This window comes from Mytilus trossulus, chromosome 8, assembly GCF_036588685.1.
Source record: "Mytilus trossulus isolate FHL-02 chromosome 8, PNRI_Mtr1.1.1.hap1, whole genome shotgun sequence".
NCBI classification, from domain to species: domain Eukaryota; kingdom Metazoa; phylum Mollusca; class Bivalvia; order Mytilida; family Mytilidae; genus Mytilus; species Mytilus trossulus.
This window is the reverse complement of record NC_086380.1, coordinates 74090689-74106003: the sequence shown is the minus strand read 5'-3', so window position 1 is coordinate 74106003 and position 15315 is coordinate 74090689. Positions and strand designations below refer to the sequence as shown.

The window sequence follows — 15315 nt, the reverse complement described above, 5'->3', positions numbered from 1 at the left end:
TATTTTTGCGCTATCTTCTTATATTAACCTTTAATATTTGAGATAGAGTATTATGTTTGCCTTACGGTCCTGTTTGACATATTTAGGACATATGCATTGCTTTCTAAATCAACTCATCATAGATACCAAGATTAAAAATTTCAGCTATTAATCTGAAAGTATAATACGATTTTGACAATACAATTTTGTACTAATTTTTAGACGGTTTTTATTCAGTCTTAATATCTGAATATATAAGAACACACCTGCGATATCTTCTTATATTAATCTTTAATATTTGAGATAGAGTATTATGTTTGCCTTACGGTCCTGTTCGACATACTTAAGATATATGCATTGCTCTCTAATTTAGAACAGTGGATGCAAGTGTTGGCACCAACACTACCAATCTCCGGCGCAGAGGTTCCGTTCAATACTTTGTAACACTACACTCAATATTAAGTGCAGTATTACGGAGAATGTATGGAACGGATATGAACTCTGCGCCGGAGATTGCAACACTACTAAAATTATCTCCAGGTAAGTATGTCACTGAAAATTAAATCAAATGCTTAAAAATAGTCAGGAAATGTTAATGGAAACAGAGCTTATTTGATTTTGCATTCCGGCTATTTTGATACAAGCGCTTCTGATGTATTTGGCTGAGTTCACTTAAACTTCTCGAGTTAACTTTACTTACTCGGGTTTCAACAATCTAAGTTTACCTGAACCTCTCGAGTTAACCCCTCTTATTCCGGTTCCAGCCCTCACTGAGCCAGGGTTAAACTCGAGAAGCCATCGAATGACGTCACACCAATCAGAGTTTTTCTTTTTTTTTATGCTAGGTCAGGGCATTACCCTAGAGTTACTTAGAGTTGCTCCAAATAGCAACTCGAGTTCGTTCACGTGATACTCTTCAAACTCTGAAGTCGATTCTAGAGTTTCATGTGAACTCGGCCTTTTATGTAGACAAAACGCACGTCAGCCTTATATTCCAAGCATCTTTGATGACATTTTAATACAATTTCCGATATCTAGCTTTCTCATAGTAACTATTTGAATAATACTATCCAGACCGTTCAGTTTATTGAACAGGATAAAAACTATGATACACGTACCATCATGAATATAAGGAGATGTGGTATGATTGCCAATGAGACATCTATCCAGAAATGTTTAAATGAAGTGGATAGGAAATCGTACGGCCTTCAACAATGAGGATAACCCATACCGTATAGTCGGCTATAAAAGGCCCAAACATGAAAAATATGAATCATTTCAATTGAGAAAACTAACGGGCTAATTAATAACAAAACAATTAACGAAAAACAAATATGACAGACATGAAACAACGACAACCACGGAATTATAGGCTCCTGACTTGGGACAGGCACATAACGAATGTGGCGGGGTTAAACATGTTTGTGAGCACTCAACCTCCTTCTAACCTAAGACAATGATGTTACAGTACAACATAATAAGAAAATATAAAAAATAAATGAAAAAGGCTTAACTCATCAGATCGATACAAACAAAAACATCAAACAAAAACACAGAGTTTATATCTATCCACCATCCCTTACAACAAAAAAGACACTAAGTACAGATCGGAGAGTACTCGCAGCTACTAACAGCTAGTTCAAAGCCAATAACAACTAACAACAAAATCATGTAACTAAGACTAAAATACATATCAGTACTTATCCAACCTCCAATGGATATAGTGTAAAGACGTCATTAATAGTCAGAGAAAAACATTACCTTGTGCAATGACATAATATAGATATCGATAGATTGTAGTACCGTGAAAGTACATATGTGCAATATTTAGTATGGTTTTAATTTACAGATAACAAAATCAATATTTATACCAATACAAACAATATTCAAAGATTTTTTTACAGTGCTGAAAAGGTAAACTTTTAGAATAAAGTTAATTTAAAAGATTGATACGTTTACCCGGATCGTATCTAAATTTCAGCGCTTGGTTAACAATATAACCGTAAGATTTATGATGTGCTATTCAGTTTGAAACTTGCCAAACTTGCAAACCAAATCTTTATATCTATGGAAGAATTTAGTAAAGGTTTAAAATCCCAGACTTAATAACTTACTAGTGATTCACATATCACGTTCGTTGAAATCCAAAACTTCACTACAGACACAAGCATCGCGGACGAGTTGGGATATATAAACATCGTAAGACAATGCTAAAGGAACATCACCGTCCAAAAAAGAAACAATAATAATGGGGAAAGAACAATCATCCCTTTTTTTCTTAAATTTTTGTGTTGAGTTTGTTGTGCTATACTGAAATATGTAAATCTAGGAAAAGTTTTGTTGAATTTATAAGTTAAATGGAATTTAGACGTTTTTTTTACCATAAACTGTGATTCATAACAGTATAGATAGTAGTCAGCTAAAAAGGGATACAATTGGTACCCATAGGAATACCTACATCCTGTCGGTGAATTTTTATTGCCGAAACGTACATAAATGTTGTCAAGGAGAACATTTAGTGCTTTGATAATATCATAACACCTCTTGTAAGTATATTTATAATATTTACCTTTACCATTGGAGAAAAGGCCTTATATGAGTTGGAGCAAATAAAGTTACAATCAGATTTAGGAAACAACCATTTAAATATATAGGGAAAACTTGTGTTTGATAAAATTGTGTGGAAGTGTAGTATAAATGGTGGAAAAGTCTAAACTGCCAACTGAATCAAAAGGACCATCAAAAGCACAATATACATTTAAAACATCAAAAAAATTGTTTACACTCCCAAAATGGCTAATTCCACTATTTTCATATTTTTTTACAAAAATTAATGATAAGTTCTTTGCTAGTACTATTAGTTCAGGAACTCGTTTAAAGCACCAACAGATTAGTAGTAGAACACTTACTAGAGGCCGAGATGAAACGATATTTCACAGGTTTTTTGTCTAAGGAGTATGGCCACGAAGTGCCTATATTGGCCCTATGAAATAAAAAAAAAATATATAAACAAGGTTGATCCTTTATAATTAAAACATATCTCCCAAAATCGTTGCTTGTTATTATTTAAAAAAAGAACTTCTCTTGGAATTTTCCTCTTTAAATTAAATTTAGAATTTCAAATAAAGTGCCATCTACCATTTTCAACATATCAAGTTCAAGTTTACGCCGAGCCATTTCATGTGTTAGACAAGCTTTAGTTCAGAATTTCAGCCCTCAAAAATTTGGGGTTTAAACACATCAGCCATGACGATGTTGTTAATTATCACACATGACCACTAGCTTAGACTTTATTTGGGGATGGAACAAACACACAGGCTATATTAGTGCTTGATGGCACCTATATCTTTATCCAGAAAAGCGGAAACTTTCATTTTCAAAGACGGTCATATAGTTTACACAAGGGACGACCTCTGGTTAAACCAATAGTAGTTGTTACTACAGGGTACTTTGTGATTGTTCTGGGACCATACTTGACCGACTCCAAAAATAATGATGGGGCAATCCTCAAACATATGTTTAACACAAATGTAGAAGATATCAAAGAATGAGTGCAAGACAATGACATATTTGTAGTTGACAGAGGATTCAGGGACTCATTGGAGCTTCTTGATGATTTAGGAATAAAGGCACAAATGCCAAGTTTTTTAACGAAAGATCAAAAACAGATGATTATAACAGATGATGCCAATACAAGCAGATTAGTTACTAAGGTTTGTACCCTTCAGCCAAAATACTGTAGTATAACTCTCAAAACTAATTTTGAGACTGCGTTACTTTATATAGTATCATGTAAAGATATTTTTATCGCTACACAGAAAATTTTCTTATTCGTGCGAAGCACACCCAACTCACATATGCATATAGTTACTGTTAAAACTATGAATATTGTGCCCCTAATAAAAATAAAGAAAAGTAACTTATAGGACTGCGTAATTTTTGTTTTCCCCTATGAACATTTTTTTTTACACATAAACATCAATTAAACCACAAAAAAAGTATCACACCTTCCATAAACGTTTTATATTCTGCATACGTAATGGTATTGCTGTTTCTGACTATTTATACAACATAATTAATATAGCCATACAGAGTTTTAATTGCAACCAGGTATGAATTTCAGACCTTTTGTTTAGAGCTTTTTTCTTAATGCATGTAGTTAAAAGGTTTGGTTGGCTTTCTTGCTTTTATCGTATAAATGTTTGCTCAAGCATCCACTAGCATTATATAAGCTGAAACCCTACCTATCTATTAATTGCAATTGTAAAACTTTATTAAAATGTTTGAGCAAACAGTTATATAAACAAAGCAAGCAAGCCAACCAAACCTTTAATATACATGCTTTAGAAATATAGCCCTAAATTACTCTAATTCTCATTCTAGGTCCGATGGGAAGTAGAGTCTGCTAATGCAAGAATCAAGAGATGGAAATATCTGAGCAATGTTTTACCAAATAAACAAGTTCCATATATCGGAGATTATGTTTGCATTGTATGTGGAATATCAAATGAATATTTGCCGCCGTTGTCTCCAGGTAAACATTCTCACTATTAAGATAGCTCGTATTGGTAACTATGATAAGTATATGTATATAATCAAATCATAAATAGTGATCAAAACGAATTTGCAATATTTTAAAGACACATTTTTTTTCACTAGGAAATTCGCACTGTGAGAGCTGCCATTTTCCATTTAGTTAAAAAAAATGTGTTTTTATAAAAATGTACGAAGATAAAAAACTTCTCTAAAAAGTACTAATCACTTTTCCTTAACTATTCAATAGAAAGCAAATTCAACAAACAAGCAATCTAAATAAAACCTATATAAGACAAATGAAAAATAATACCACATGATAATATAAAACAATTGTTCTTTTGTATATAGATACAGGAAGATGTGGTATGAGTGCCAATGAGACAACTCTCCATACTGCGACTCAGAGTTGGTAATTTTTGTATCATTCGGTAAACTTGTAAATAGTTGTCTCATTGGAAATCACATCACACTTTTTTTTTTATATATTTGATTAAAAATTGTGAAACTATATACTAGTATTATAGTTAAAATTTTCTTGTTTAAAAAGGATGTGATAATGAAGAAGCATTGGCTGCAAAAATGCTCCATCTGTCGAAAAGAGTAAATACACTGAAACAGATGGTAGAAGAAGAAAATTTGGAGAGTCGTAAAACAATTCGGAAAGAGCCAGATAATACTTTAGAAGATTTTCCACTTCTTGATGAAGAAGATCTTAGAAACATAACGTGCGTGCGGTGTCTATCAAATAAAACTTAGCACAAGCTACATACAGGAACACTTAGAGGGCAATTGTCAAATTCTTATACATAAAGAGGATGAACATTTGATACGCGTGAAACTTCAGAGCCGTCATGTTTCTTAAAAAAACTACATCTTGTGGATAGAATACACATCTGCTGAAATTACCGCATGGTACTGTAAATGCAGAGCAGGATCACGTGTTGTGAGAGTATGTGCCCATATTGCCTCAATACTCTGGTTATGCAAGGCATAATCAGGATATTTCTTATGGAGTCCAGAATTGGGGAGCATATCTAGAAGATACAGCATCAATTCAACAAGCCGTAGATGAAAGTGAGGAGCGTGTCGTTGAAGAATAGAATATTGTATTAATCCTTGTTAAGGTCTCTGTTTCATTGACTTTATCTTAGTATTCTACTTGTTAATGTATTTGAACATGATGAACGCTATTTGAATATATTGTAATGTTGTTTTTTTTTTCAACTAAGCAAACTTTTTAAAAAGTTTTGAAGTATTTTATTGTTGAATATAACATATTCATCAGACATTTCATATAACTTTAATTGAAGAAAACAAAATATAGACAAAATAATAGATTTTGTATATCGATTGTAGTTATTTATAGTTGTGAATAATACATAACTTTAAATGACACAGCTTACATTAATACGTTAATATAATTCATATCCTTTCAATCAACTCTATCAACAAGTAAATCCGTAAATAAACTTATCCGCTTTTGACAACTAAGAGTGAGCATTTTGTCAAATTTTTTTTTTAGCTTTTTTTAAAAACAATTACTGAATAAAAACCTTTGGGAATATATGAAATGTATTCACCGAACAAATGAAGTATATTCTTATTAATTTTAGAGTTGTACGCGCTTAAGGTACAATTAGAGATAGTATAAATTATAAATATTTTTGAGTGTCAGTGGTCGTTGGTGTATAAAGAGCAGTGTTTAATGAAATAATCGTTCAAAACATTTTTTTATTCTGAATGCTGATTTGAGAGTAGGCAGGTAAATCATTCAGAACGAGGGTGGTGCTTATGAGTGCACGTGTGGTACATTTGTATATTATGTGTTATATGATTATATCATATGGAATTATATGTATTGTCTATACGAATTGTTTTCTTTCTTCATTTTTTTTCCAGCAAATAAAATTTAGGGAGTTTCATCGAAATCACGTTTTTTTTTATTTATATTAATGTAAGAAAAGGCATGGTATGATTGCCAATGAGACAACTATCGTAAAACATTTTTAAAGATTTTAAATCGGCTGTACTCCGCTCGCCGAGATATTTACAGCTTTAAATGAATTCACCTTCTGCCAAATATAAGACTAATATATGATTTAATATGTTTGGAAACAATATATATACCACTTTGAATTTAATCTTTACTATAGAATTTTGTTTGTCTGCAATTTCTATTTCGTGAATATCAAAGCCGAAAACGAGTTTTCGGTGCAATTGTACCTAATGTAATTGAAGCATTGTTTGCCACTTTAATCTGTCTTTTAGTAAGTTTCTCTTAATATATATATACATAAAGAACGAACTATGTGTATGAGATTCAAGAAATACTTTGCAAAATAATTTTTGTGGTAAAATAATTATATTAGTATAAGAACGTCAAGAAAAACAATTTTGACGTTACGCACAAATTGTTAAAATAGGATTTCACCATGGTCCTTTCTGACGCTCACGAAAATTATACAAACAGAGTTACAAGTCTGATGGTTATCAATTTATAAACTACCCTAGTAAGGGATCATTCTGCAGTAATTTCGTCAATTTCTGAGACAGGGCCGTTTTTAACCCTTCGTGGCCCTACTCCCTTAGGTAACCAATACATAGTGTTGACCCTCAAATGTTCAGAGCATGTCTTAAGCTGAGCAAGAATATTATTCCTGTAGCTCTATGTATTTAATAAAATACACATGCACAAGCGACAACAACTAAAGTACTCACCTTGAAATAGATAATAGTGTATGACACTGAAATCAAGACTGTTGGGAGCACAAAAAATAATATCAGAAGACTTATATTATAAACTTCATCCCCATTATTACATGGTACCCATCTCATATGGCAAAGCGAAGGTCTTCGGTAAGGTTCATAGGCAGCAATCCCAAATAGAGGAAAAGCTATAAAACAAGGTCACGTTATACAATGCCATTCTGACTTTCGCTGCTTTAGAATCAAAAATACTATGAGTAATTTCACTGTTCGTACCCAAAATGTCACATCATTGATTGAATATAGATAATTTGGAACGTTTTTAAAGAATTACGAAATTTTGGTTTACGCTTATGAAAACAATATCCAGAGAACATTACGTTCTAAAAGTTGATGTTTCTAACCTGACAAAGATACATATAAGGGTTTGTTTCTTTCTATGAAATCGGTCTATTTTTTAGATTATTGCTGAAAAATGCATTCCAAATCATGGAGTTAAGTTGTCGACATAATATGTGTTGCTTGCTCAAATTCAGCGAATATTAACTGAATATTATTTTAAAGCTCCGAATACGGATTAGCCGTTTTTTTCGTGCAATTATATTTCCTTTTTTGTTGATATGATTATATGTTTTACTAAATATAACAGCAAGAGTTGATTTTGTACGATCTTTTTCTTTTCTGTCTTTCTACAATTTGCCAAAAGTTTGTTGTATGATACTATTTTGTTTTTGTTGATGACGTCACGAAAGTATGGTGGTTCAATAATTATTTGTTTTGTCTTTTCATTGTTTTACGTTTTGCCTTTGTGTTGCATGACTTTTTTTTTACTATAATGTGTAACTGCCCTTTGGTATTTACAGCTGTATTATCTCCTATCCAAAACAAAACTAATTTGTTCGTCTAAATAGACACACTTACCTGAAACAATTCCACATAATAAGATGCATCCTCCTAACACTAACAAAAAACACCTTTTGTCTAATCTAACTTCGGTTGAATGAGCTGTCACGATAACTCTGTATGACTGGACTACCATTGCGGTTAAAAGAGTAATGAATAAGAGTCCTATTGAGGTAAAGGTATATCCATAAAACATGCATTCGCTTTCGCCAAAGATAACACTATTGTCAAATGCTGTTGCAACGTGTAAAGGCATAAACATTGCAGATACAATCAAGCCAACAATTGCTAATACCGGAATAAACACAGTCGACGAATTGAGATGGTGTATTTTTGTAAGAACTACTTTCAACACTGTAATGTTAACAGCTACACCAAGAACGGAAAAAAAACAAATAATGACCCCAATAGATTTATATGTTGACTCAGATAAATAATCTCCATTACTGGTATTTGTCTTCGTATTGTTCACTGATGTCCAAAAGGGGCATGTATTCGCTGAAAAACTGAAAAAGTAACAATAATTTCAAGTGATTAGATAATATAGTTGTTTTCAGTTATCAAAAAACCAGTACGATTTTTAAAAGAGCGACACATTCTACATGTTCTAATATGCTTGCTATTTTAGATGTCAGTATATTGTTCTTATCCAGTCTCCTACTTATGATACCAAAACGGACTTTGTCGCATTTTGCCTTCTATTTTGTTACTTGTTTTAAATGAACAAATATTCTGTCCAAAAACGTAAATATATTCCCGATAACTGTTTAGGTAAATGCAGATTTTTTACTTGTTTCATCACAAAGAATAAGTTTTAGAATTAATGAAACAACATGCATCGTCCCAGTTTTCCTTCTAAAGTGGTTTCAGATTAGTACACTAAAAACAACAAGATACAGTATGAGTGCAAATGAGACATTATTATAATGACCAAGAGAAACAAATGGAGCAATTACAGACAATTGCAAAATGTGAACAACTAAACAGAGAACAGACCCCTGTTTTCGGACAAACACATGAATAATGCGGAGGGGTTAAACTATCGATGCGTGCTGAACATTAACTATAACCTGAGATAGTGGTCTAGTAGCTTGATATCAAACAAAATATAATACTATTTTGGAAGAAGATTTGGCACATCAGATCGATACTAAACACAAGCACAAATACCAAATAATTATTTCATTAGCAAGCATACAATATCTTCTTATATTTATTTGAACAGCTTCAAGTCGACCGATTTCCATATTGACATAATTGACTACGACGTTCAAATTAAAGATAATTTTTTTTTTATTTAACGTCGAATATTGAAAAATGGTGGATATTCAGGATGAGAACAAACTAAACAATACATAAAATACGTACACTGCAACGTAAATTAATGGGTTAAGAAGAGAAAAGGGGGAGTTTCACTTAGGACCCCATTGCATTCTTTTAGAATTGAATATTTTTTTTTAGCCTGATTTTTCGGTTTATTTGACTGAAAAAAAATTGGTGAAAACAAAAATCATATGGTGGTACACCTTCATTTTTGCTACCGTAACGGCTATTTGAAAGTACCCAATTCTGATTATTCTTCCATTTTTCATCAATTTTTACCAATTTTTGGGTTATTATCATGAAAAAAATCAGTTTCACATTTAAACTTGTTTTTATAATTTCAATAAAGATGAACATGATCAAGTGGAACAATCTGAATAAATTTAACTTAAAAAAAATCTATAGGTAGGTATTAATATAAAAAAGTTTTATAAAAAGTTCTTGCTTTTTCGTGTTTTATCATGCTGTCAATTTTGTAAATTTGTCATTCTTCTCATTTTTTTTTAACCAAAAAGCATATTATTTAAACTTTTTTGTTATAAATGATTGAAGACATACTATCTAAGAAATTTGAAAGAAAAATTGATATGAGATGTACATGTTTCTGGTAAAATCATGTCTTGTACCCTATACCTATTTTCTCAACATTTTGACTAATGAGACTGACTTGATTGATAATAAAATTTTGAAATTTTATTACTCAAAAACTGCTTATTGTAAATACACATTTTTTTCATAGATTTAAGTTTGATTATAATATGTTTTGAATTTATTGATATTTTACACTTGAAATAATTCCAGAACGAGATTTCAACAAGATTGAAACATCGGAAGAATACATCCATAAGTATGTGTAAATTTAAAACTATAATATTTGTATGATACAATAAATATAAAAAGAGATATAAAAGTCGAATGAAAGCAAAATTCCAAATTTTCTACTAAAAATGACAAAATCTGAATTTTTCTGAGGGAAATATTGAGTAGATTCAATTACTAAACAAATATCTACAGCAAATGTATGGTTCATAAAGACAAACGACCTGGTAAATCATTTAGCTTTCTATCCACCAAATCGAGTCCACTTTAAGACGTCTATACTCCTCAAACATTTATGCGCTAATAGCTCCTCTGTGATTACAGTAGCGTCTATGACAAATTCAATCAACGGATACTTGGGGTGCTGCTGTGGTCAAACACAAATCTCAAAACCGCTATCAGAGGTTATAAATGCAGATGTATTTTGATGCATTTTCCCTATTATAAACGTTTTCACAGCTTTGTTCTCGACGCAAATATTGATTACCTATTATTTTGTTGTATGCTTGCGCATTAGATATTTGCTTCAATTCATCTTTTGGACTGTTGAACATCTCTTAAATTTAAAAAAAAATCATTTTGGGTTGTCCTTCTTTCAACAAAGTATCTTTTTGTTCTTCAACAAAGACAAAAAAAAAGAGGATTACCTGATACAATGCACCTTAAGGACATACGATACAGTTACAAGGTAGGTAATGACGTTGCTAACGTAAAATATTTATTTTTTCGCGACGTCAAACTGTGACATATCGGGAAAAGATACATTTATCGACTGATCTTTATATTAGCTCGAAAACGAGTACATTAAACCCCCTTTTTTAAATTCCCAGTATGCTTGATTATATATGAAGATTATTTGTACCATTTGTTATGAAACAATCACCAATTTACATTTTTGAAATTAAATAAATATACAGCAAAACAATTAATTATTTCTAAAGAATTGTTACTCACATTTAGAGCATACTTGTGATTACAAGATTTTCCAATTGTTTTACAAAAATCCGCCTGTGTTAAAAAGTAAGATATGTCTATCCAAAGAATAGAAATGTAAAAAAAACGGTCTAAAACTCTGACCACATTTGTCCTTAAAAGTAGAACATGAAGGTATATTTTTTAATACATATTTGAATTTGGTGCAAAATAGCTTTGTGCGAATTTTCTTAAACAAAACTTTTTCGTTTGTTCTTAAATCGCCTAGCACAAGCCTTACCGGAAAGAGTTATACCTGGGCTTAACAAAGTTGGTTGATTCGGTAAACATAAACTTAAAATGAAGACAACGTTATCTAAGATGAGTTACTGTGAAAGTACTTTAATTCGTGGGTATCAACTTTCGTGGTTTGAGCAATATTTACATGTTCGTGGATTTTTAAATTCGTGGATTTTTAGTTTTCTCAAAAAAAATTAATTTAATTATTAAAGCCTAAAGAAACAGAGGTTACAAATAGTCTGGATTGAAAGAAATTGCAAAGAAAACATCGACCTGTGTAAATCGTAGTGACAACACTAATTAACCCACGATAAAGTGATCAACAGATTAAAGACCATCGAAGGTGTTAATAAGGCCATAAACATGTCACCTAAAGAAAACAGTAAGATAAACAAATGTTATAAATGTATTTTGAATTGTCAAATAATTCTAATAAAAATCAAGCACAGCATGAAATTATTTTTTCCATATGTAGGAGACCTATTAAGATATGAAATGAACACTTTATCATACAAGCATATCAATACCGAAAATCTGACTTTCATTGATCAATAATATTTTAATGAGAATTAAAAGATCAAGAGTTCTACAATTAAGGTTATTAAAGATTAAATTGGTATACTGTTGTAGTTCTGTGGCTGCTATTAACATCTACCTACCTACCTAACATGATCACCAGCAATGATGGTGAAACATGGCTATGTACTTTAACATGATTAAAGTATTCTTAGATTTAGCATTATTTAATATATTCTCTAGATTATATCCGTAGTCAAACCTACATGTTCATCTTTTCATGTCTTGATTTGGACAATGGTTGTTTTATTTCGTTGGACACTTAAATTCGTGGATGAAGTCACCCACGAAAACCACGAAAATTGGTACCCCACGAATAAAAGTACTTTCACAGTATTTCTGTTGATGAAAATATAAAATAAAAATAAAAAATATTACCTGTAATATTTTTACATCTTATTTAATTTTGTAATAACTGTGTGATGTTCCAGAATTTATACCAGTTGTTGATACTTTCTTTCATTAGCACATTTGTGTTGACCAACATTGTTCCTTGGTCGACTAAAAAGTATTTACTTATAAGGTAGTAATTTATTTGCAAACATTTGTTGTTTTATTTTCTAAAGCTTCTTGCTTTTTGTCCTTGTTTGATAATGTAGTATGCTGATTTACTAATATGGTGCGCATTTATCTCGATATAGTTCAAAGACAACATATGCTTATTCCGTCACTTAATGCCGGACTGAGTTTTTTTTTCTAAAAAATAATTTCACTTCCACCATTATAATTATTAGGTAAATATCTTGCCACATTCAGTCTAAGTGTATATTAGTGCATCACTTTTCAATTTGCAAGTGACCAACGGTTGGAATTTTGAAAATAGTGCGTTTTGGCACCATTTGAAATATTGATATATGACTCTTCTCCTTCGTCTTGGCATTTCAAAAATGTGACGCTAAGGGCATTTATATTTTATTTCAGATCTCGTCCAATTCATATATGATTCATACACTTTGCTTAACCATTTTACTGAGTTTAAGTTTACTTGTTTACTTTGCTGTTTTACTGTGTTGTTGTCTTCTGTGCGTGTTTATACGCTATGTCTCGGTCATTTATTCGATCATTTTTTGTATTAAGTGTTATGTGTCCGATTTGCCATTTTATTCTTACATTTTTATCTTTTCTTCAATTATTTGCATAACTGTCTAAAATTTGAAATGACTTCTGCAAATGCAAATATTGAACACATTATTATTTGGTGCATTCAACTCACTTTATATTTTGCCGACATTTTATTGAATACATACATAAAGCCGACATTTTCATATGGAATTGTGACAGAGTGTGTTTTGTTCGTTCTAAAATAAGATACAAGAGTCTTGTAAATATGTTTAATGGGGCTCTAAGTTTATCTCATGGTTTTTAATATTTAAATCACCAATAGTATATTTTCTTTTAAAGAGCAACGCGACGGTTCTCACATGTAGAGCAGGATCAGCTTACCGTTTAGGAGCACATGAGATCACCCTCGGTTTTAGACGGGGTCGTATTGTTCGGTCTTTAGTTTTCTATGTTGTGTTTTGTGTACTGTTATTTGTGTTATGGTCTTTTTCTTTTTTTGCCATGGTGTTGTCAGTTTACAATTTACTTATGAGTTTGAAATTCCCTTTAGTATCTTTCGCCTCTCTTTTATCAAGAGTTGAATTTAGAGTTATATGATAATTCCTCATAGGTATCAAATGGAATCATTTTCTGAATTCAAACAAATGCATCATGCGTACACAGTTATCATGAACACATTATAATGGTTACCTAGTGACATGAATTAATTGACAGAAGAAATAGTATAACACATTAAAACATGTGTTAGTTTATGTTTAGAAAGCTCGACGTAACGAAAAAGCAGTATTGTCCGTATTTATTATATTATAGATGTTAACATGTACTGCTAAAGAACTAAAATGTAAAAATAATGGCTTAATGAAAATACCTTTAAGGTAGAGTTTTTCGATAAGCTTCCGTTCTTTCATTATTCAATGTGTTTTATGATGGCTTGAAATATGTTGTTGAAGTTATTTAAAACACCACATTCAGTCATGATTAACATGATAATCAAGGCAACAATAGTTTTCCCTAAAACATCAAAAAGAGGAATACGATTTCCCGGAATTTTTTTTCTGATTTGACCACAAAGGAGTATATAACTTCCTACAATATTTTATATCTTATTTCCAACTAGTAATGTGAGGCTATTGAAATGAAGATTAGTCTGAATGGTAACTGTTTGTCTATTTTAAAAGAAGTCTTAAATACTGATAGCTCTATGATTTTACAAGAATGAAAACAACGCAAAATATAGAGTACAGTTCTTTATCGATGTTCTAATCGCCTAAGAAAATCAAGGTGACAAACACAAACTGAGGGAAGCGCATGAGCTCCACAAGGAAGGCAACTAGATGCATTGACATGCTTGACATGTTTTATTTCTATGGCGGTTTCGCGGAAACATTAGAGTCCATCTTTACACTACGAAAGTAAAAAAAAAACCAACATACAAACTTTGTTATTTATAATAGTATCGATTTAACAAATAATGCTTTAATGTTCACCAGACAAAAGATATGCACACAATATATTAGGGTTTGTCACGTGTAGCTGTTCTACGTTTGGAAAAAATATATATGTTTATACACAGACATTTTTTTCTTTTGCTAACGCTGCTAGTTTGGTACACACTTTTCAGGTTTTAATATAAGATATATAGGCTGTTGTACCCCTATTTTTGACATTTTTACCTATAATGTCTAGTTGTTTTGTTCACACATCGTTGTCATATAATGGCGACTGTCATACAAGTGAGAGATTTATCTAGCCATAAAACCAGGTTTAACCCACCATTTTCTACATAAGGATATGCCTGTTCCAAGTCAGGAATATGACAGTTGTTATCCATTCGTTTGATGTGTTTGAGCTTTTGATATTGCAATTTTATTAGGGACTTTCCGTTTTGAATTTTCCTCGGAGTTCAGAATTTTGTTATTTTACTTTCTATATAAAAACATGTGAGAAATACTTATTCGTGATAATCTACATTTGTAAATTTCACCTTAAAGTAAGTATGAAAACTCATTTTGGACTAGGCACACTTTGCTATATCGTAGATTACCAATGTTTATGACACCTGTTCCCTGTATTACATGTATATTTCGTGAGATAAACATATAAAAATTAATTAACTGAATGAGTTTGGAAAAATAATTTTATGAAAAGGAAAGTTGTATTGCATGTATCAACAAATATTCTCAATGGTGGGATACGGTG

At 31.4% G+C, this 15315-nt stretch overlaps 1 protein-coding gene across 1 annotated transcript; it reads left to right on the top strand.

Annotated features, from left to right (window-relative positions):
- Nucleotides 1-458: 458 nt before the first annotated feature.
- On the top strand, nucleotides 459-5615 carry LOC134727973 (uncharacterized). Its single transcript, XM_063592371.1, has 5 exons — nucleotides 459-519; nucleotides 3556-3692; nucleotides 4363-4513; nucleotides 5063-5240; nucleotides 5504-5615. Exons 1-5 carry the CDS (start codon nucleotides 459-461, stop codon nucleotides 5613-5615), a joined length of 639 nt encoding a protein of 212 aa, XP_063448441.1.
- The last annotated feature ends 9700 nt before the right edge of the window (nucleotides 5616-15315 follow it).